The sequence below is a fragment of the Megalobrama amblycephala genome, linkage group LG24 (assembly GCF_018812025.1).
Source record: "Megalobrama amblycephala isolate DHTTF-2021 linkage group LG24, ASM1881202v1, whole genome shotgun sequence".
NCBI classification, from domain to species: Eukaryota; Metazoa; Chordata; class Actinopteri; order Cypriniformes; family Xenocyprididae; genus Megalobrama; species Megalobrama amblycephala.
The window spans coordinates 30,038,764-30,063,798 of NC_063067.1; the positions used below are offsets into that span (position 1 = coordinate 30,038,764).

At 38.3% G+C, this 25,035-nt stretch overlaps 1 protein-coding gene across 2 annotated transcripts in view; it reads left to right on the forward strand.

Moving 5' to 3' along the window:
* The window catches only part of top1b (DNA topoisomerase Ib), a 38,737-nt gene continuing 13,702 nt past the window's right edge, over window positions 1-25,035 (forward strand). The window contains exons 1-14 of one of the 2 annotated variants that reach the window (XM_048178724.1): window positions 1-193; window positions 435-459; window positions 6,187-6,262; window positions 6,491-6,575; window positions 6,702-6,751; window positions 6,919-7,008; window positions 7,085-7,181; window positions 7,261-7,355; window positions 7,451-7,566; window positions 11,127-11,248; window positions 12,223-12,345; window positions 12,422-12,609; window positions 19,944-20,088; window positions 23,572-23,715. In XM_048178724.1, the coding sequence (XP_048034681.1) occupies window positions 161-193; window positions 435-459; window positions 6,187-6,262; window positions 6,491-6,575; window positions 6,702-6,751; window positions 6,919-7,008; window positions 7,085-7,181; window positions 7,261-7,355; window positions 7,451-7,566; window positions 11,127-11,248; window positions 12,223-12,345; window positions 12,422-12,609; window positions 19,944-20,088; window positions 23,572-23,715 (1,389 nt within the window). In that variant the 5' untranslated portion in view covers window positions 1-160. The remainder of the gene's footprint in view (window positions 194-434; window positions 460-6,186; window positions 6,263-6,490; window positions 6,576-6,701; window positions 6,752-6,918; window positions 7,009-7,084; window positions 7,182-7,260; window positions 7,356-7,450; window positions 7,567-11,126; window positions 11,249-12,222; window positions 12,346-12,421; window positions 12,610-19,943; window positions 20,089-23,571; window positions 23,716-25,035) is intronic. The other variant, XM_048178723.1, reaches the window with a different exon arrangement.

The following is a 25,035-nucleotide window of genomic DNA, read 5'->3' on the forward strand; positions in this document are numbered from 1 at the left end:
TTTTCAAACACAAGCAGCGCATGCGTAGTAGCGATAGACTCAGACTTGTCTCTCGACGACCGAACTCTGATCATTTTGTCACAGCTTTTAAAATACCGGCATCTTTGTCATTTCCAGATAATACCTTCATCATCACATTCTTCATCATCAGAGTCTCAACATGAGCGGAGATCACGCACATAAACACCATCAGGTATCAATTTCGAACATGTTCTCCATATTAAACTATTCTCGCAGGGCATATCTGGATTTATATGCAATGAAATTGTAGATTATTGCAGTAAACTTTACAAACGAAAAGTTAAGATTGTACATGGAACATATTTATATTCGCGCAACGCCAACTTTATGCGCGAATATCTTTTAACTGCATGCGTTTTTGTTGTTGAAATGCAACACAATATATTTAAATGCTGTATAAATATGTGTTTCAGATGGAATCCGGGTCTCTGGACTATAGTAAGTGTTGATTTACAGGTGATGAGAGTTACAGTGAGATGTAGCAGAAATGGCGTCAGAGACTAAGTCCCGTCAGACGCGCTCTCTGCTGTTTATTGTTCAGAAACAGCCCTGTAAAACCACACTTGACACCTGAAATGCCTCACACTGATATCACATTCACATAGAGTAGTAGATCGATTAGCGGAGAATGACTGTCATCGTGTGCATTTTGAAGGGTAACGGGCTGAATTTGGCCGCTGAAAGTGGGGAAAGGATGCGTGAGGACTTAGTCTCTGCGCCATTTTCTTTTCTCTGAATATGAGCAGCAATAACTCATGTAACAGACAACTCGCTCACCATAACAACCACAAAAATACCATAGTTACCACAGTTGTTACTGTAAAAACATAATACTAAAGAAGCTTTTACTATCTTTCTGCCATTTTCATGTAATTTATTTTTAAGTGACAGTGGTCCTCCTGATAACATTAGTTATTTTACACTAACAATAACTGTAACTATGTTTATGGTAGCAACATTAACATAAAGTACTGGCAATTTGCTACCATGGTATTATAGGCTATATACATGCTCATTATACAATGGCAATACCACATTTTCTTGGAATGTAGCGTGTTAATGTGATATGTGTGTGTTTGTGTCATTGTAGCTTTTTCTTATCTCGCTCTCATGTACACTGATATTACTTTCTAAACATTACTTTATGCCAAACCCACACAAACACATAATTGTGGAGGTACAATGATGCTATCAGATTAGTTTGAAGGCACTCATAAACCTACATACTCTGGCCATTTTCAACTTTGAACCAATAAAAAACACCTTTTTATTTGCTTCTCTTTTATACAAGTCGATCTATTTGCCAATTTGAGTTCCAGTTTGATTTCTAGCCGGCAAGATTAAGATATAACTGCAGAACCACATGTCTCAGCAGTCTGAGGACAGCAGTGTCAGACCAGAAGTTAGGGTAGTGCTGTCGATAGCGTATCCCGCTCCAACCACTAACCATACCCTTCACTATAACTATAAGCTCTATCATAATGACTGCCCAAGCCCACTCAACTGCTAAACCTACTCTTAATGACGCTATAGATGTATTTTAAAATAAAATACCAAATACATTTAATTTTAAATGTATCAAAATAAACTACAAAATGCAGCAGCCACACCATGTATCAAAATAAACTACTGTATTTTTGTATTTTGAAAGTATTAAAAAATACTTTTACAAGGGAGCATGATATTTCATCGCAAACCTTCCATCAGTTAGCCTATTTGATCAATCCCTTCACCATTACACTGACTCAGTTGATTAAGTAAACAATGTTTGATAGCTTTTCTTTGCCTGAGTCATGCAATAAATCTTACATGCAACCCGTTAAAGGGACAATATGTACAATAGGATTTTTGGATTAAAATATTTAAAAACCTCTAGAACAATGTTATATATTTTGTTGACTTGTGTAATTTATACCAAAGGTTTCCAAGGATTATTAAATCCAGAGAAATAAGCAATTTTAAACAGGACACAGCCCATGTCTGTGCGTCGCCTATCAATGACATCATACCCTCAATTTCCGGTTTTATTTAGTAGAAACCATGGAAACATCAAAGACGCTTTATATTCCTCATCTGTCTAATAAAACATATGTTTTATTAGACAAATGAGGAACTGTTTGGATTCATTCATCAACAGAAAACTATATGTTATATAGCTTCTTGTTTAAATCTCGTTTTCTTGATTTACAGCGAGTACCATTTTTTACCATGCCTAATATCGATCTAGCTTACTGCAGTGTGCAACAAGTGTCTCACAGCAGCTGCCAAGTGAACACAGAGTAGCATTATAACAACTTTCAACACACAAATGTATCTAATATGATAAACAGTGCTGTGTTACTCCTTATACGCTAGACTGAAAAAAAGCGTAAGCAGCGACTGTGGCATAATAAAAGTTCCGCTGCTCTCGAGGCATGTGTCGTGCTCGTCTCTCATTAACATTCGCTCCAGCAGTCTCGTTCAGCTCCAACATCACTTGGTAACGTTAATAATCTCATCCATGAACATGATTTCTGACCAAGTCCCATCCTGATTCTTTTCCAACGGCTGTAGACGTGAAGACAACACCTCCCATAATTCCACAAAATCAAGGATAAGCTACTGAATAAGCGACCTCTAGCGGCGAAAATTTACATATTGTGGCTTTAACAGATCAAATAGTCACATATCCCTGTGATCTCCCAGATGAAGGTTAGTTTTAAAGTAACCAACAGGATAATGTTTGCGAATGACTCATAATTGTATCCTAATGTAGTTACTTGGTGTTTGGTAACGAAGGGCCTACTTTGCATCAGCAACACTGACTCAATGACAAACAAGTCATTCATAAGAAGACAACTGATGGTACCTGTATTAATAGCAACTAGTTTATAACTAATTAATCAATTGATTGTTACTCATAAATATAGGGGGCTGCTGCTCAGTATAATAGTTTTCAAGAACGTTATGTAAATTGGTAAACTATTTAGCCTAAGCTACTAAAACCAACACCAAAACTTAACATCTGTTCTGAACTCAACAAGTCTGGGCAAACTATTGAGTAGGCACCAATCAGAGGCTGCATTTTTATGATGTTTATCTGCTTACCCCCATGGCATCCAAGATGTAGGTGACTTTGTTTCTTCAATAGAACACAAATGATGATTTTTAACTCCAACTGTTGCGGTCTGTCAGCCGTATAATGCGTGTCAATGGGAACTCCATCTATAAGAGTCAAAAAAAAAACATGCACAGACAAATCCAAATTAAACCTTGCAGCTCATGGCGACACATTGATGTCCTAAGACACGAAACGATCGGTTCATGTGAGAAACCAAACAGTATTTATATCATTTTTACCTCTAATACACCATTATGTCCAACTGCCTTGAGCATCCGTTGTGTGAGGTCTGAATGCACTCTGATGCCGGAAGTGATCTCTCGCATGTATACGTCAATGAGTGCCAGAGATCACTTCCGACATCAGAGTGCATTTAGACCTCACACACCGGATGCCCAAGGCAGCTGGACATAGTATTATATAAATACTGTTCGGTTTCTCACACAAACCGATCGTTTTGTGTCTTAGGACATCAATGTGTCGTCACGAGCTGCAGGGTTTAATTTGGATTTGTCTATGCATGTTTTTTTTTTGCTCTCATAGACGAAGTTCCCATTGACATGCATTATACGACTGACAGACCGCAACGGTTGGAATTAAAAATCATCATTTGTGTTCTACTGAAGAAACAAAGTCACCTACATCTTGGATGCCCTGGGGGTAAGGAGATAAACATAAAATTTTCATTTTTGGGTGAACTATCCCTTTAAGTGTATAGAGCTGGTGAAAAACAAAGTTGTGACACTGGAAGTAACGCATGTCGTGGAGCAACCAATAGTTCCAAAAAAAAAAAATTGTTCTAGCACTGAACCTCATTCATTTTCAAGCACACCCGCTGGCAAGTTGATGAAATTACTGCATTTTTTTGACATTTTAGTGCATTAGTTGACCTCTCAATAATCCAGCCAGTAGTGGTATTTTATGAATCACATTATAGTTAATGTTTATCGTTGGATAATAGATAGTTAGACTGTAATTGCAGTCAGATAACTTGAGCAACACTTCAATATCTACCATAACTAGATGCTAGTTGTCATATTTTAACAGTTTTTAGTCTTTCTGCAAATCTTTCTCTCCCAGTGGGAGCTATAATATGTTTCTATGATGACTGTCCATTCAAGAAATAACTTATCTAGTGCCTCATTGGTTATATTATATAATAAAGAGTTTCATTGATGCAATTGGTTGCCTTGTTTTTTCTTTTTTGTAAAACTTTTAAACTTCTTTCTTGGACTAAATTCAGTATTTGCTTACATTCATTAATATTCACTTGTTGTGTATGCTGTGAGTATCATAAAATTAGGATAAACCTTTTAAACTTAACATTAAAAAAAGTAAACTTATAACAATCTAGTGTTTGATAATGACTAAAAATATATTAAAATGCAAAATATATATAAAAAAATAAGTAAGCAATTATGACTGGCAATACTCTTTTGAGCAACTAGACTAGAGCTATATACATGTATATTTATTAAAGAGGCATTACATATAAATATTATTTTTCTGGCCACCAGTTGCCTCTAATTTGGCTCTTTGCATTGAATGGATCATAATTATTACACAAATATTATTTAGTACCAAAAAGATAAAAAGTTTCACTTAAGGTGTTCGGTCACTTTTGATCACTAATACCTAAACTCAAGAAAAATATATTGAGGTTGTGACTTTACCTTTCCCCAGAATAAAATGCTACTGTAAAACATAGTAATCAGTGCACATTATGTGTTAATATTGGCCAGAAATTTCTGCAAATATATTGAAACTGCTGTCTATCCTGCTTAAACCCATTCAGATTGACAGTGCAGAGTTGTTTGGAACTATTGAGAGCTCCATGAACCACGTGACGAGATCAAAGTATGTCGTAACTGTTTTTTAGTGGCTCTGGTGTAGAGGAGCTTCAGAAAAACACATATTTGATCCATTTCATTTTGCTCATATTCGTCTTTATTTAATTTTTTGGGAAGTATGCTAATTTTAAAGTAAATTTAAGAGATTAATATGTTGATCTATTCCTATAATGACATTTCACTCTTATAAGAATGAGATTGTGTCTTTTGAGTTTTGTGAGCTGGTAAACAAACCCCATTCAGAGTCATTGGATTGGCTTCATAATTTTTCCTAAAAGATCTTTAATGGTTAATTAGCATAAAAGCAGGTTGCACATGAGGAGTTGAATGAAAGCAGCACAGCACTTTTGTACACCACCAGTTCATTTACAGTCAAACCAAAAATTATTCAGACATTTTTAATATTTTTGATATATTTTTATAGTGTGTTCAGGACACTATAGTTCATTTATGTAAGTGAGGATAGCAAAATAAAGTAAACTGTGACATATTATACCCAAAAATTCTTCATACTGTGGACTACCAGTAAAATTGATAAAAATTTGGAACCAAAAATGATTCAGACACTTTGACCTGACCATGTTTTGCTTAAGTGTTATCTGACATAATTAAGATTCATTTTTCTGACACAGTTTAACTCTGAGATCTTGTCATATTTTATTACCATTTTTTAAACTATAGTGAATAAACTGTATTAATGAATGAAATGTTAGAGTGTCTGAATAAATTTTTTTTGACTGTATGTTGTTTTGCTCCCATAAGTATTTTTGAACTCTCTCAGTAATGTGTTTTATGCCAATCACAGTTGTAAGTTTTTAAAGTTAGGTTTAAAATAGGCATATACACTACAGTAGAACTTAAAAATGAAAGTCTAATGATTTTAAACTAAAACGTAAGTGTATGATAACTTAATAAATAAGCATAATGTTATTTACAGTATGCCAACATAATCTAAGATTACCATATTCATATAGTATGGTTTTTACATGGTACAACAAGGTACTATTGTGGTACTTTTTTTAATGTATTTATGCAATGATACTACATCAAGTAATTGCATATCACATACATTTAAGGAGTTAAAATTGATCACATTACTAATTTTTATTTTATTTTAAATGTATTCAAATGGATTACTATGAATTTCATTCAGATGTATTACATATCTAAATCTAAAGCTGGGAAGTTTTTATAAAACTATTGTTTTTGACTCAGATTCACACAAGCACAAGGATAAACATAAAGAGAGAGAACACAAGAGAGAGCGAGACAACTCAAAGAACGGCAACAGGTGATTTTTTTTCTTTATTTTGACATTGATTTCAAGGCAGAAATAATTCTAACATTGTTTACAACCCATTCCCTGTACTTTCACATATAGCAGATGATTATATATTATTTTCAGGCTTTTTTGATCTGCTGTAGTTGCTGGCATGCTGTTTGGAGGGCAATATTCATTGTTGATTCTTTTATCTATTGTCCTAAAGGGAAATCTTATCTTTTTCCATTTGTTTTACAGCGAACACAGGAGGTCTTCAGAGAAGAAGCACAGAGAGAAAGAAAAAGAGCAACTTAAGCGCAAAGAAAAGCAAAAAGAAGAAAAGGTTGTGCCATACCAGAGAGTTACAAAATATAATGAATGAAATATGCACCTTGTGTCTCTGAGTATTTGAACATTTTTTATGTGTTTATGAATCTTATTTTGGGTGTGTTTTTGTTTTCTTGCAAAGTTCCATGGTTCTGATGGGAAATATCGAGATAAAGAGAACGGTTTTGTAAGGCAAGACAGCGATGTCCATCATTTGTAAGTCACAATGTTTCGATTTCCACATTGTAAAATATAAATTGTGTATTATTTTATATATAAACCAATATAAACTGCTGAACAGTTAATTGAACGTAATCAAAACTAAAAATGTTGTAAAAATAACATGTCTTTTGTTTCAGCCCACCGTCAATTAAAGTGGAAGAGGATAATGGCTATCATCACTCCATCAAACATGAGAAGTCACTCAAGAGAGAGCGGGATGAAGACGAGTATGTGCAAAAAAAATCTGTTCCCATGATCCTCAGCATATGGCATGTAAAACCATAGTGATTTCTTTTTATAAAGCAGATATAAACTCAACCCCAAAAAGGTAAAAGTGGAGAATGAGAAGAAGGTGAAGAAACGTAAACAGGAAGATGAAAGTGATTATGAGGAGAGGGAGGTAAACATCACTCTTTTGAACAATGTACACCTTCACTTTGGCTTTGGACTGTTACTGAGGTCATATTTCATTGACCCAGGAAAGGAAACCAAAGAAGAGGACGAAAGAGGAAAAGAAAGTCACCACTGGAGGGAAAAAGAAAGTCAAAAACGAGCCAGAGGAGAAGTGGAAATGGTGAGACCTAATTGAGACAAATTTGTACTTATCTTTAAATGTTGCCCCCTTTGTCTTTTATGCAATATCTGTCTTTCTCTACCTCTGCTACTCAGGTGGGAAGAGGAGAGATACACAGATGGCTCCAAATGGAAGTTTCTGGAACATAAAGGTCCTGTGTTCCCACCGCCATATGAACCCCTGACAGGCCATATCAGGTTTTATTATGATGGTGAGGAGTGTTGGCTTTTGACCCCACCAACTGCTATTTGTCTGCTATCATGTTCTACTCAAATACTAGGGGTGTGACGAGACAGGTAGCTCACGAGACACGAGATTGAGTTCACGAGAACGAGACGAGATTTTTACACACTATTTTTAAGAAATCCTCAAAAATGAAATACATGATTAGAAAAATAATCTGCAGGTGTATTTGAAATGTTTTAACTAATCATCTTATGATGAATTTCAGTTCTATGAAATTCAGTTCTACTTTCTGAGTGTGAATTATCATATGCAGTAAAAGACAATAATATTCAAGCACTGTAAAATGTTTTGACGCAAACTGGCTTCTCTCCTTTATGATTTCATACGAGTCTCTTCAGACCTTACTGTACATGATTTATGAGCTTCTACAACTTTTGACCTCCTAACTGAACTCCTTTCCACAAACTGATCATAGAAATAAAGAGTATAAATAAAAATGGTAAAACTTTACAATAAGGTCTCATTTATTAACATTAATGTATTAACCAACATCAACAATGAGCAATATATTTGCTACAGTATTTATTAATCTTTGTTAATGTTAGTTAAACATAAAAATAGTCATTCATGATTAGTTCATGATAGTGCATTAAGTAATGTTAACAAATACAACTTTTGATTTTAACAATGTATTAGTAAATGTTGAAATTAACATTAACTGAAATGGTGTAGAAGTATTTTTCTTCCTTAGTTCATGTAAAGTTAATTAACATTAACTAATGAAACCTTATTGTAAAGTGTTACCATAAAAATAAATAAGTTTTCTTTTAGTCTTAAGTGCAATCAATAAGTGCAACCATAATCAAAGCACTCTCTCAATATTCAAAGTGCAAATAGAGACCAAATTTTTCTTTAAGCATGATACAGAGCTGAGAGATGCATACAACTACACAGCCCAGCCTAAGATAGCTTTGATATTGGAAGATATTTGCATGCATCAGGGAGCCGCTTTCAAATGCGGGGTATTGACATTGTGTTTGAATACGCGCTCGCGTTTGCTTTCACTTTCGCGATCGTGCGTACTCTGAATAGGGAGCGGCAGTGACCGTTATCCAACTGAATTAAATGTTTTTTTATTTCACGAGATTACACGAGATCTCGTCATACCCTATCAAATACTATGCAATACTAGCCTAAAATAATTAGAGATTGACCTATATATATATATATATATATATATATATATATATATATATATATTTTTTTTTTTACAACTAATACAATTATTTTTTTAAAGTGCCCCTGTTCTGCGAAGTTTACATGCATCTAAAGTAAAAAAATAAAAATAAAAAAACACACACAATACTCTCATAATATACATTCACCTGTTTTCTCATAGTGTCTAAGCGGTTTAATAAAGGATTCAGCATGAAAACGAAACGCCATTAACATACCTGAATTTCAGCATCTGAGGTTTCCTCAGCACTTGATACACGGTGATATAAACAGTAACGATAGAGTCGTTTTTTCCGTATCAATTTCAGGCCGAGTGCTCATCCTTTAGAAATGCATCAATTCGCAGCACAGAAAACAGTGTCTTCTCAACATGTCAACAACACAAACCAAACTCTTCCAGGCCTCAGCTACAACTATAGTGTTTGAAGGTGGGGCAAAGTAGATGTTGTTTGTGGTCAGCCAGTGGAGAGCATAGGCTGACATTATGCAAATGTGTTACAAACCTATGGAGGTTCATGCAGGAAGTAAGACTGGAATTACTGATGACTCGTTTATCGCAGTTCAGAATCGTTTCTTTCTTCTAGTCAAAAACTACATTTATCATGCACTTTGATCATTAAAACTTTTCAGACCTTTTACATTCACAAACAACTACAAAACACTACATTACATGAAAGGTAAAATCTGCCTATTAAAAATGTTACCAATTAATTAGAAAAGTAAAAATAAATAGCAGTCAAAAATATTGGTAAAATTCAGTCAGCGTGTTATGTAGATAAATCAGAAGAAGACTCGTGACGCAGAACGTGAATGAGGAAATACAGATAATTTAATGAACTCCAAGAACTCAAAACACACTAACCTATACCATTAACAACGATGAACAAAGAACTGAAGAAACTGATCTCAGGAAAAATAGTGGCAAAGAAAACTAAACTAAATAGAACATGATCGTCAACCCCCGCACTGCAAAGATGTGGGTGCAGAACCAGACGGGAATGTGGAGGGGCTGGCATAAGGGAACACCAAGGCGAAGATGATATAGGGAGGAGACAATGAATGGAGGACCCGAAGGACGACGAAGAACAGAACCAGGACTAAAGTCCCAGGTATACTTCACTTTCCACGCCTGGACGCTTCTCGTGCGCAGCCGCGTCCGCACATCTTTCAAAGTACACTAAACCACAAATGTGCGCAGATGACAGAGTTAGACAAATGCGCAGTACAATTTTTTCTATACTCTTTACCAGACATCGTGTCATCAACGGGACATTCACTGGGCAGGATTGGAGAAGAAAAATAGTGCATCCACCATTGCAACATAGTTCAGAAGATACACCAAGAGAACAGGATTCAAAAACGATGGAGAAAGCATGCTTCTGAGTTTACTCGTCTTGTTTTTGAATTGCTCTTTACACACTCTTGTTCGACGACTGCGCACTGTGCTCAGTACTGTGCGTATTGCCACCTTGTGGACTCTTCTGTCCTGCTTGAGCATGCCCTTTTGCACGCGCACCGTCTGCGCAGTCTCGAAATTTGGGCTGCACGTGGACGGGGTGTGCATGAACACTGACGGCCGAAGTATACCCGGGGCTTAAGCCACAAAATGTAATCGATGGAGGCAGGAGCCAGGATGGAACCAGGAGCCCGACCAACAGAGGAGACCCAGGCGGGACCAAGGTGACAAAGACCCAGGGTGGTGGAGTGTGGGTATGGCTGAAGGCTGGCCGGGCTCTGGGTCCGAATGGGGCTGGTGTTGTCCTCGTCTGTGAGGCTGAGGGTGAATGGTGATCCACACTGTACCAACATCCACTCAACATATTCACAAAAATTCCCTGAAGGACCTTCCCCGGATAACTTAATTTTTTATTGAGATTTTAAGTCTGACGTAGTAAAAGGTTCAGGGGCAGTTATCTGGGTATATTTAAGTCCAAAAACTCCCTAGTTTGGCACTCGAGGGAGCGATCTCCCTGCATAATGAGAAGTCAAACTGCTGCTAGGTCCATTTTCTTTCTTTTCTCACTCGTTTTGTTTTTGTTGGTTTGTCATTCTGTCACGTGCTGTGTAGATAATTCTGAAGAAGATGCATGATGCAGAATGAACAAGGAAATACAGATACTTTAATGAACTTCAAGAACTCCAAACACATTACACATATACCATTAACGACAATGAGCAAAGAACTGAGGGATTAATGTACACTGAGAAGACAATCAGCAGAACAAGGAACACGCCCGAGACTAATTAGAAACTATAGCAACAAACAATGAATTAGAACTTAGGCAAAACAGTAAATGAAATTAAACATGATCGTGACACATGTATAGTGTGGTTTCCTGTGTTTCACAGGAAAGGCCATGAAACTGAGCCCTGGTGCAGAGGAAGTGGCTACGTTTTATGCAAAAATGCTTGACCATGAGTACACAACTAAAGACATATTTAGAAAGAACTTCTTCAAAGATTGGAAGAAGGTAACACACTTTTCAAAACTTTACTTCTCTAATATTATTGCTCTCATACTATTCACAATTGCCAGTTTTAAAGGATTAGTCCACTTTTAAATAAACTTTTCCTGATAATTTACTCACCCACATGTCATCCAAGATGTTCATGTCTTTCTTTCGTCAGTCAAAAAGAAATTAAGGTTTTTGAGGAAAACATTCCAGGATTTTTCTCCATATAGTGGATTTCAATGGCTACCAAAAGGTCAAAATTACAGTTTCAGTGCAGCTTCAAAGGGCTTTAAATGATACCAGACGAGGAATAAGGGTCTTATCTAGCGAAACAATCGGTCATTTTCGAAAAAAATACAACCGTTTATGCTTTATAAACACAAAATATCACCTTGAACGTACTTCCCGTTTCCGCATTCTTCAAAACGCTTACACCGTATGTCCTACGCCTTTCCTATTCTACTTACGGAACGAACGCAGCGGCAGTTTCGTTTTTCCCCGTAAGTTGAAAAGGAAAGGCGTAGGACATTCAGCGTAAGCATTTTGAAAAATGCGGAAACGGGAAGTATGTTCAAGGCAATATTTTGTTTATAAAGCATAAATGGTTGTATTTTTTCGAAAATGACCGATCGTTTCACTAGATAAGACTCTTATTCCTCGTCTGGTATCGTTTAAAGCCCTTTGAAGCTGCACTGAAACTGCAATTTGGACCTTCAACCTGTTGGTAGCCATTGAAATCCAGTATATGGAGAAAAATCCTGGAATGTTTTCCTCAAAAACCTTAATTTCTTTTCGACTGACTAAAGAAAGACATGAACATCTTGGATGACATGGGTGTGAGTAAAGTTTATTTGAAAGTGGACTAATGCTTTAAGGGAATAGTTTTATCATCAGCTGGAAATGTGCAAAAAAATGTGAAAATGTCATTATTCTTATAGAAACATTGTCTCAGTGTCTTATAGAAACATTGTCCCACAAATGTTTCTTGTAAGGAAATGACATCAGAGGAGAAGTCAAAGATCACTGAGCTGAAGAAATGTGACTTCACTGAGATGCACGAGTACTTTAAAGCACAATCTGAGGCCAGAAAACAGATGTCAAAAGAGGAGAAACAGGTTAGTTTGCCACAAACACACACATGCTGCTGAAATGGAAACTGACTATTAAACTGGCAAATTCATATTTTCACAGAAAACCAAAGAAGAGAATGAACGCATTCTGCAGGAGTATGGATACTGTGTTATGGACAACCACAGGGAGCGAATTGGCAACTTCCGGATTGAGCCTCCAGGTCTGTTCCGAGGCCGTGGGGACCATCCTAAGATGGGCAAACTGAAACGCCGCATCCGACCTGAGGACATCATCATCAACTGCAGCAAGTGAGTACCTAATCATGCTGTATTATTACTATTTTCATTTTGTAGAATAATAGTAAATTAAATAACACAAATGGATGTATAGGAATTATGTTGTGATGAAAAAAGGTGAAAAATCTAACATATCTGAGTTTATTCAAAGTCCTTTTTAGATTGTAGCTCTATCAATCAATCTGTCTGTCCATCTACCTACTTATACCATGTTGTCACAGTTGTTTGTGTTCATGTCTTTTAATTTGTATTCATGCTCACTGTCATGGTTCCTGTTGTCATGTGATTCCCTTGTCCTCATGTGATCATGTGGTATGTTGTCATGGTTTGTTGAAATGAACATGGATAAGCAAAATGAACTTTGAGCTTCGGGTTTGGGCCTAAACTGTCAAATAGATAGAAATGTGTCACAGAAATGTGCCCGGCTTGGTGAGTATTCACTTAAACACCGTTGGTTATGTCTTAAGTGAACAAACAGTTGGGAAGTGAGTTGTATGTGTATCAGTATATTGGATCTGTGCAATCAGTCTTAAAGTGACAGCAGCCTAATTGTCACACAACAGAAGGATGCAACACAGTTACTTTCCAAACAACTGGTTTATTGAGCAGATTTGTGCAGACAAGCAATGTAAGCAGGTAGGTGTCTGATACTTAGATTATTGTAGTTGAAATCGCAGAGAACAACAGTCTTATCTGTCGCAGATGAGAAAACCGTATGACTGAAGCAGATGACTAAAGATGGGTGAAGGGGATCGCACAGGTAATCAGTGGCAGGTGTGATGGCTGACTGAGTGCAGGTGGGGACCAGAAGGGATGCTGGGAAATGTAGCTCTCAGGTGACAGGCTGGTGACTGAGGATACCCCTGATAGTACCCCTCCCTCCTCCCAGAAGGTGTGACCTCACACCAAAAAAGGTCCAATAGGGGAGAAGAGGCCAGGACAGAATGAGCAAGGGTAGAATCCAAAGGCAGAGCAGATGACAACCACAGCAGTGTAGACAGTACGGAAGACCCCCACAGCAGAGCAGAAGACCTCCACCCCAGCGCAGATGTAACTAAAGATCTCCGTGGTGGAGCAGATGACCACCACAGCTGTGCAGACAGTATTGAAGACCCCCACGGTGGAGCAGAAGATCACCATAGCAGCACAGATGTAACTGAAGGTCCCCGAGCTGAAGGAACTGGATGGAGGAACTGGAACAAGGTTAGCAATGGTCATAATGAGGCCGGCAAGGTGTCTGTTTGATCTCTGTGGTCATGTTGAGGCAAACAGGCAGTGCAGGAGTGACCTCTGCGGTCATGTTGGGTGAGACTGAAAACGGGTGCAACCTCCACGGTCGGGTTATGTCAGACAGGCAGTTCTGGAACAACCTCTGTGGTCTTGTTGGTGTGAACAGATAACCTGGGGTCAACCTTCATGGTTCCATCAGGGCAGACAGGAAATTCAAGGATCATCTCCATGGTTGACGGAAGGCTGATAAGAAACTCGGAAACGACCTCTATGTCCGTGCTGAAGGAATATAGGTTAGCCTCCGTGGTTGCATCAGGGCAGACAGGAAATTCGGGAATGACCTTCTTAGAAGATTCAGGGATGACACTCTTGGTCGTATGTGGAAAAACAGAGAGCTCAGGAACGACCTCTGTGTTTGCATCTAAACAGACAGAAAACTGGGCAACGACCGTCCATGGTCACTTCTGAACAGACTGGAAACTCGAGAACAACCTCCCTGGTCGACTCTGGGCAAACAGGAAACTTAGAAATGACCTCCGTGTTTGCATCTAGATAGACAGAAGACTGGGAAGGGACCTCCACTTCATTACTAATGGGAGAGCAGTGTGCAGCCCAAACACACATTGGCCAATGATTGTTTCCCATAACAAGGGAAACAATCATTGGTAGAGGAATCTCTGAATCCTCTGGGCTTGGAAGTATCTGGCTGGGTTCTGACATAATGGCCATGTTGGCTAAGGATTCTGGCGGTAAAGTGGGCACTGGGCTGAGCTCTGGGAGGAGAGCGGTCACTGGGCTGAAGCTCTGGGATGAGAGTGGGCTCTGGTCAGGGGCTGGAGCAGACACTGGGCTGCGGTCAGGGCCTGGACTTGCAGAGGGCAGTTTCTTCCTCTGCCTCCTCTGAGTTAAGGTTAAATGAGGCACTGATGCTTTAGTAGCCCTTGGACTTGGCTCAGACTCTGGAGCAGACTTATGGATTGGAGCAGATTCTGGAGCGGGAATGGACTTATAACTGAACGTCGGGGCTGGAGCAGGCTCGGGACTGAACTCTGGGGTTGGAACGGGCTTATGACTCAACTCTGGGGCTGAAGTGGACTCTGGAATTTCACTCACTGGAACGGACTCAGGGAAAGCTTCCTCTGCAGTATAAGATGATCCCCACAACCATAGAACATTATCAATATATTTCTTCAAAGAACATGTTGCAGCCGCTGGAACATGTTGATAAAGGAGATCGTCCAAACCACACCAAAATAAAAGGTCTTATAGTGTGTCATTCGTTCCAGGGTACTTGATGTGAGCTCGAGGAACTCTTATATGTAGTTCTCGATCCGGGTGGCCATCTTCACATTTGAGAGAAAAGCAGATCTGCTGGGTCTATAGGGGTGAGGAGAATGCCCGTGTTGTACTTTTGTTTAAGGTCTGGTCATCTGTCACACAACAAAAGAATGAAACCATAAATTTCCAAACAACAGGTTTATTGTGAAGATTTGTGCAAACAAGCGATGTAAGCAGGTAGGTAACTGAGACTTGGATAATTGTAGTTGAAATGGCAGAGAATACCAGTCTTATCTGACAAGACAATAGACCTTTTTCACAAGAATCGGAAATCATGTGACGTGGGGTAAAGTTAGTTCCGCTATGCATCTACGGCTATTAGATTGATAGGCTCTTTTCTCAAATATCGCTTCTTACCTTTTCTGTTTTGTCTGTTTTCCAAGTTGCTGTTGTATAATCTACAAAGAAATGATTTTCTACTTGTTTGTAGCTTATACGGCCACTCAAACCGTTGCTCGAATTTACGGCAGGTGGATTTATAGTCAGTATAGGCTATGCAGCTACTCATTCAGTAATTCCCCCAATCATATCACGTACAATGCACATTATTTATATAATTTATTCATAAAAAAATTAACTCCGAATATATACTTCAATGGGGGATATAAAGTCGTGAGATACACAATATTGACGTGAGTTTAATACGTTTTAAAAATATATAGCATGTTTTAATCTCATATGGCATTATATCCCACATTCAAGCATATGTTATATCCTGATCGATTAAAATGATTAAACTACTATCAGTCTTTGCATTAATGTTGCAACAGCACAATAATACTGTGAGTGTGCATAATACACACTTTATGATGATGACGAAAGAAAAATATGAGTGAGAGATGACTGAAGTGTTTATATATATCTATCCAGAAATATCCAGGGTGCGAGCGGTCCTGTTTTATGAATCAGAAGATCAGGCTTGCGTGATAAGGGAGCTGCCAATCACTTCCCCAGCACGTCGCTAAAAATACTCTATACATCCCAATGTGCATACTATCCACCTCTAAATAGTACTAAATATTACTAATGTCACATAGACTACTATTTAGGATGGCCAGTATGCACGTTTAGACGCAGGCACTGTCTTTACAGCACATAGAGCACGATAATGCACAATTGCGCCAAACAGACACAAAGAATATAACCAGTTTAACCGCCATCACTTCGGATTATTTATTAAATTTAGCTCTTAATTACCCCTTTTCCACCAAGGCAGTTTGAGTGCTGGTTCGGAGCCAGAGCCTAGTTTCAAATCAGTTCTTTTTCTTTCGACACACAAAGCACCAGCTCTGAACCAGGAAAAGTGGTTCGTAAGTAGCACCAAAACATTGCTGGACTAGAAGTAAGAACTGCTTGCGTCAGTGGCTGGGGGCGGGTTACCGTGACCAACAAGAAACTTGTGACCGCCATTTTTGAAATAGCAGCTAATCGAGCTAATAGCAGCTCGATTGTAATCTCTGTCTATATACAATTGTTGATAGAAGGCTTGTTCGAGATGCATCGGAGCAGCACGGACCGATTCGGCGGGTGCCGCGGATCCGCGGGAGTGTTTGTAGAGCATACGACTCCTTGTGCTTTTGGATCGTTCTCGCGGAGCTTTGATGTTATGCGGCGATCGCTATGCAAGAAGCCGATGCATCTCAAATATGCTGTGAAATATGAGACGTATAGAGTGACGTAAGACCTGGCTCTGTGCTTGCTCTTTAGCCCATGGAAAGGCAAACCAGTTCTTAGAAGGCTCGTCAGTTGAACCAACTCCGAACTGGCACTAGCACTAGCTCTGAACTAGCACCCGGTTCGTGCTGGTGGAAAGGGGGTAAATGAGAGCTCTGTAGTCTCACCAATAATTCACCAAGATCGTTCAAACATTTTCATGACATTTAATTTGTAAAACGACTTTGATTCCCGAGCTGGTTCTAATCGAGGCTATCAATCACTGTAACCGGAAAAACTTTTACCCAGCGTGGATCATTCCGGAAGCCAAAAACACGGAAGTGTGAAAAAGGTCTATGGTGGACTGAAGAGTGACTGCTTATGTGAGGTGATAATCAGTGGCAGCTGTGATGATGGCTGACTGAGTGGAGGTGGGGACCAGAAGGGATGCTGGGAAATGTAGTTCTGTGGTGACTGGGCTGGTGACTGAGGATTGTGACACTAATATTCCTGCTGTTGTCTGTGTCATTGTTTATCAGTTATTTCACAGGAATACTATATTTGTTAAGCTCTAAGCTGTTCCTAATCACCTCTTAGAGAGGGAAAGGAATATGTTGCACATGCTGCTTGCCAATAAAAGAGTTGCCAGTTCGTACTTTCACATCACTTAATTTTTTTATGTACTTGAAATACATAGTTTAAGAATAGTATTTTTATTTTGGTGATCGGCATCAGTGATTGTATCAGCCAATACTGCTTCCAGTGATTGACCCAAAAAAACCTGATCGGAGAACCCCTTAACAAGAAGGTGATCTAGGTGATGTGATCTGTCATTAGTTTTTCTGCCACATGTGGTGTTACCTTGTGAAAAGTAGTATAGTTTAATATACTTGTATAAAGAGTGAAATATAGTTTTCTTTGCATGTTAGTTACAATTGCATGAAAATGTATTACAGTTTAATTTTATATTAATTGCAATTAGTTGAACTTTTGAGTGTTTTTGACCCACTTAAGCAGGACTTTAAGTAGATCTTTATATGTAATTTCATAATTACTGTCACGCCAATTAGCAAACTAGAAAACTGACTCTGAAACTGAAGACAGGGGAAAAACATGAAAACTGATCAAAAACCAACTACACGTGACAGTACGCCCCCTCCCAAAAAGGCGTGTCCTCACACCGTAAGAAGATAGACTTGACAGCTGGGCTGAGCGCGTCAGCACGGGCATCTCACTTTAGAGCGTCATCGCGGGCATTTCACTCGTTGGATGTGTCAGCGTCACATTTGCATAGGCTGTACTATTTGAATTCGTGATTGGTTGACTGCCAAATCAAAATATTAAACAGAACGATAAAATAACGTTATTAACCGGTTAATGGCCATTTCAAATTAGCGTTTCTGTTCAGAACGATTAAATTTGATTTTCGTTTCCGTTTCCGATTTTTGTTTCCGGTTTTCGTTTTCGTTCTTTGAACCGGTTCAGAACCCTGGTTAGAAGTTTATACTGATACAGCTTTAAAATGTGTGGAAATAATAAACTTTAAAGATAAAATCAGTGATCCGCTATCTGTGAGAGTGTTAACGATATAGATGATAATCAAAACTAAGCATATGTCTAATATTTGGCAGAAAATCAGATTGAGGCATGAACTGTGATCGTAGAGGGGGCGGGGCACAGCAGCTCATTTGCATTTAAAGGCACATGCATGAAAACAGCTTATTCTTGACTGTAGTCAGAAATGTGTATTTACAACATGGATTTATAAATGATTTGTGAGGTATTTTAAACTAAAACTTCACAGACACAGTCTGGGGACACCTGTACGGAGCCCCTAAAGGGACGTGGTAGTGGGGAAAAAAAATTAGGAAGGAAGGAAATTTTAAGTGCTGGTGGAAAAAAATTTGGGATGGGAGGAATTTTTCTTTTTTTTTTAAATATTTTGCGTTCCCCCGAGAAACTTTGCGTTCCCTCGCAAAACTTTTGCGTTCCCACGCAAAGATATTTGCGTTTCCTCGCAAAGTTATAATCGTTCCCTTGCTGTGAGCTCGGACAAACACTTCCTCTTTAATGTCCCGCTGGCTGGCAGTAGTGTTTCAGTTAGTAACATACGTTAATAATGCACACAAATAATGCGCAGCTCTTAGAGTTTGAACTTGTTGGACTCAAATATAAAGAAATGCAGTCAGTGCAGTCAAGCAGTTCAGTAAAGTTGGCAATATATTCACAGATTCAAGCTTCCCGGATTAATAACTTCGTGAGCTAAACGTTGTTAAAACACAAATTGCAGCTACTTCCAATCATAGTAACCTAGACAACAAGCTACAACAACCTAATTTTCCTCAAATGTGCTTTATAATAAATTGGTCTCTATGAGCAGGTGGCGGAGATACAAGTCTGAAGAGACCGTCTGAAAAGTGCAAAGCCCAAAACCCTTTTGCTCATTTTATATTATGAAAAATACTCAATAACTTCACTGTAACACACTGTAATGTCACCAAATTTAGTTCATACATCAGTGCTCTCCTGCTGGTTTACTTCACCAAGGGTTAGCTAAGTGGTTAAGTGATTTGGTCTTGTAACCTAAAGGCTTCTGGTTGAAACACCAGGTAGAGGAATTGATGGAGAATTCCTGAGATGAGTGTCATTGATCGAAGCACTTGAGCTCAGGTTCCTCCAGGATTATTCTTCCTCTAATAAATGTAATTTTTGGTACAAAAGTGTTGGCCAGAATTCTAAGTACTGGCCCACAGCCCATATACTTAGCTAGCTATTGTTTTTGTTGCTGAGCGGTCAGTGTGATGTTGTTGTGGCCCTTATGAAGGACTTGTTTATCCTGTGAGTGTGTCAAAGGGCCGCTTCCTGTGTGTGTTGTGGCAGGCCTGATCCTGTTTTGCTTGAGCAGATGTGTCATGTTCAAACTCTGATAAAATCTTTCATACAGATCCTCAACAGAAGGAATGTAAATTCCGAATATAACATATAGTATGCTTTTTTTTTTTTTTCATTTCAGAGTTTCCACATTAGATTCCACATTGTAAAGTAAAACCTTTTTCAACAAGCAGTAAAACTTGAAAAGTGTTATAAGATGAGTATGACTGTCACCCATTGTCTGTTGTCCTCAGAGATTCAGTTTACCCCAAACCACCCCCAGGCACCAGGTGGAAGGAAGTTCGTCATGACAACAAAGTCACATGGCTGGTGTCGTGGACAGAGAACATTCAGGGCTCCATCAAATACATCATGCTCAACCCCAGCTCCAGAATCAAGGTCAGAAACAGCACTTCTTTTAGGAGTTTGTTTTTTCAAACAAATCTTAAACGTGTCCTTTCACAACATAACATGATAGTACCATACCAAGATTGAATCGTCCTTTATCTCTCCACAACACCTCACGTATAAACCTGTGGATTATAACAAGAACACTGGTCATAGCAGGTGTTTGTAAGAGCAAAACAGATTTCTTGAAAAAAGTTGATGAAGTAACTAATGCCAGTAATCTCCAATTCAATATTTATCTGAATAATTATTGGCCTGGCCAGTATATTGGTCAGTCACTTGTTTTAATACTAGTGATATCCAGTTTGCAAAGCAATTCTTCTTTAAAAGCTCTTTTGTTTAGTGATTTGGTTAAAGGGCCCTATGATGCTTTTTTATATTTTCAACTTTCTTTAGTGTGTAATGTTGCTGTTTGAGCATGAAAAAGATCTGCAAAGCTCCAAAGCACAAAGTCCCTCTCTATATCAGTAACACTGTTTCTGAACTCCCTGAAATGCCTCCACTGTAGTCTTGAGTTTTCTTCCAAGAACAAACATGTCACAATATTCCTAATTTAAATAATTCCCGTCCAAGGTATATGCAAAATAAAGGGGCGGAGCCTGGTTGAGTTAGTTAGTAGCATTTTGAAACTCAAGGTTATGGTAAGGGGCGGGAGTCGCGGGACAGTACCCAATCACGCTTAACCCTCTGGAGTCTGAGGCTGATTTGGGGCCTGGAGAAGTTTTGACATGCCCTGACATTTGTGCTTTTTTCATTTGTTCATAAACACATTAATGACACAAGTGTCATTACACTGTATTCAACACAAACTAGGCTACCATAATATGTGAGGAACATGTATGTACATGTTTGTGTTTTTGAAGGAATAACGTTTATGCGTGGTTATTGAAAAAAACAAAAAACTTAAGTCACAGAAATAAGGCCAAAAAAAGTATATTAAATCTGTGTTCATAAGACTTCTGGGTATTGGAGGTTGTAGACTAGAGTTTTTGCTTCAGAATTATGTAAAAATTATGCTGCCTACTCCTTCATATAAAACAATATATTGATTTAGTTTTTGTAAGTCACTTTTTGTCAAGAAACACAGTATGCATGGAGGCGTGAATGATCATGAATAATGGGCCATTTACACCTGAGAAGACAAAAGAATCAAATAATAATGACCTGAAATGACTTGCATATTAATGAGGCCTTTGAGTCAGGTAGGGTGTGAAAAAACCCTCTGTAATCATGTCTCAGCTCAATTTAAAATAATGGTATTCTATTATATTCTTTAAAATATAATGTATTTCTGTGATGCAAAGTGTCTGAACAATTATGTTACCTCTATGGCATTTCGTATAGGCTTTTAGCTTAAAGCATGCACATTTGGAGAAATATTGATGGATTCTTATATGTTTATGTCAAATTTCTATACAGAGGAGTAATATTTATTCTATATTTATTCTATATATCATCACTATGAGTGCTGGATACAGTTCATACTTGCAGCCGGAGGGCGCTCTGTACACCTTTAGGCCACAAATCCATATAAAGAAGAAGAACCAGGAACTAACTGCATGTCTTCTAGAGTTCGCTAACCATGGCTTTAACACCCAGATAAACACTTTTCAAGACAATAAATACACGATTGAGACGATGTATGCATGTATTGCTTCTGAATTTGCGTCTGAATAGCGCTGGCTCCGTGGGCGTGGCCGCATTAGCAGATAATGAGCTGAATCACTGACTTCTGACATGGCTCTCTTTTCATACAGATTACATAAACACAAAATGTTTGTTTTCGATTTGACTTGCACGATTTAAAACCTGACATTTCAACGTTTCTTTAGACATAAGTTTATTTTTTTTGTCATTCGTATTCAATAAGTTACAGTTCATTTTCTGAGAACTATCAGATTGGACTTTGTTCAGAGGGAGACGAGAGATCACGCATCATGTTAGTTTTCTTTATTTTACAAAAAGCACAGCATTTTGTTTTTACTCTGAGTGTACACAAATGAAAGAAGATATTCAACAGATTAAAATGGTGTATAACTCTTAATTGTATGTGCAACATTGACGGAGTATTTTGAGTCTCTTTCACACTGGTAAGAAAAAAAACGCGGTGGTATCGCCGGCGATACCCTCAGACCTCAGAGTGTTAAAGCGCTTGACCAATCACAACACACTGGCCCATCTGACCAATCAGAGCACAGAAGGAGAAGGAGGGGCTTGATTGAAACAGGAATTAAAACAGAGTGTTACTGGCAGACTGGGATGAGAGGAGCTGCAACAATGCAGAATATGTGAAAAATAATGTGTTTTTGAACATTCAAGCATGAAAACCTTGTTCTAGTAGAGCCCAAAAACAAAATCAAGGGCATAATAGATCCCCTTTTTACTGACCAAAAAGGAGGTTTCCATTTAAATAAATATTGTTCTTATGAACTTTCCATTTATCAAAGAATCCTTAAAAAAAATGACAGTTTCCAGAAAAATATAAAGCAGCACAACTGTTTTAAAACTGATGAAAATAAAGAAATGTTTCTTAAGCATCAAATGAGCATATTAAGCCAGGTGCACACTGTACGATTTATAGTCCTTGTTGCTTGTCAGACTGTACGGCAGTCAAGATGAGTTAAAAATGGACGCACTCAGGAAGACTTGTCCTGGAGTTTTACATCATCAAGTAAGTGACATGTTCAGTGACCTGTGAGCTGCATTTAACATGCGGGATAGAAATGTTGGCTAGCAATCTTTAGCGTTAATTTTGATCATGGCTTGAAAAAAATGGAAAAACAAACGAAGACGTGTGGAACAAATGGTAGTTTGTTGTCTCACAAATTGCGTCATCAGGTTCTGCGCTCCTATTGTTTTTTGATTTGATGGTTGTCGTAAGAGAAGCCACACTGCAGGACTGTGCGTCAAATCTTCTGGCATTGCCTGAATTTTGTCTGAGGTAAGATTTGATCGTAACGGTCATTAATCGCTGTCGGCGAATATGTCAAAGTAATGAACAGAGACTTCAGATTTTAGCCCAGGATCAGAGGAATCTTTTAGGAATCTCAGCATTTGTCCCTGACAGCCAAATCATGGCCAGAATTGTATAGTTGAACCCAGCTTTAGAATGACTTTTGAAGGATCACTGAAGACTGGAGTAATGATTATTAAGCTTTGATCACAGGAATAAATTACATTTTACAATATATTTACTTAGTTCAAAACAGTTATTTTAAATTGAAATAATAATGTAATAATATTTATGTTTTTTTTAATAAATGCAGCTTTGGTGAGACTTCTTTCAAAAATCTTACTGACCCAAATTGTTTTGAACAGTAGTGTGAAAAATATATTTATTAAAAGCATATGAAATGCCAATGAGGAACTTTTTTGAGTGACTCAAATGAATTGTAGAATCAGTTCATTGAAATGAACCAGTTCGCTGCAGTAAAAATGAAACTTTTAAGGCAAGCAATTTTGTGTGTGTCTCAGGGAGAGAAGGACTGGCAGAAGTACGAGACGGCACGCCGGCTGAAGAAATGTGTGGAGCGGATCCGGGCGCAGTACCGTGAAGACTGGAGGAGTAAAGAGATGAGGATCAGACAGAGAGCCGTGGCACTTTATTTCATTGACAAGGTCTCACTTCATTACACACATTCTGATTGTGATCAGCTGTTTAAATCACTACATTCAAAAAATATCTGTTCATCTGTTAAGGAAAGCTGCTGCAAACAAAAATACAATAGTGAATCCTCATTAAAGAAAGATATATTAGACATATCCTATAAATTCTTAAAATACATAACAGCGGTCTTTAGTTGGTTTTACTTCAGGACCCACTTGGTGTCCTAACACAAAACCAGTTTACTAGTTATTAGTAAACAAAACGTCCTTAATCAAATTGTTACGAACTGCTCTGAAACACAGTTAGAAGATCCAAATGCAACTTTATTCAGGATCAGGGGTCAAAAACACAGGGTAAATAATCAAAACATCAAACAAGGTCCAAGACACATGAAAACAAGGCAATTCAGAAAACTAGTGATGGGACGGTTGATACCTGGGCTCCGATGCTCCGACGCAGTTTTCAAGTCAAGCTTTTTACAATGCAGATTGTATCAAAGCAGCTTTACATTGAAAACTGGTACAAAATTATTGCTGCACAGCAGCTCTTCAAGAATAGTGTCAATGCAGGCAGATCAAAGCGCTGTTGAATAAATGTCAAGAATACTGTTGAATATCAAATGTCAAGTCAAATGTCAAGTGTCCCCAACTAAGCAAGCCAAAGGCGACAGCGGCAAGGAACCCAAACTCCAACAGGTGACATCAGGTGGCAAACAAGTGGCAAATAGGTGTTAAAATGGAGATAAAAAAAACCTTGGGAGAAACCAGGCTTAGTCGGGGGGCCAGTTCTCCTCTGGTGAACAGTGCTTTGTTACGAATCAGGTTGCTATCATAAATCTGATAGGATCGCAACATTCAAACTGTTTATTTCAGTTCCATCCAGTTGAGGATCGTATTCATCACACCGGTATGGTCGGTTTGTTGAGGAACTGTGCTACTGGCTGTCGTGTCGATGAGGCCTTCACAGTGGATGATCTAGTCGACTCGATCTCTGCTGATACTTCAGGGCTGCGTTGTGGTCGTGTCCAATTGAGGATCGTATTCATCACGCCGGGCACAATTGTATCACACACTGTACCGATGCTTGTATTGAAATGACAATACCACGTGATTGGTGACATTTGAAGCTTCGTACGTCATGCAGTATCGGAAAGTTGGGAGAAAAAATTTGAAAAAATTTGCGCTTCACCTGATGCATGAAAGGAAAATGCATTTAATCATGTTTTATTGCTGGGGTCTCAGAGACCCCGAACAGAACATGAGGGTTAAACAGTTCACCCAAAATATTTTTTCAACTACTCCTGTCAATTATGATCACATCATTGTATATTT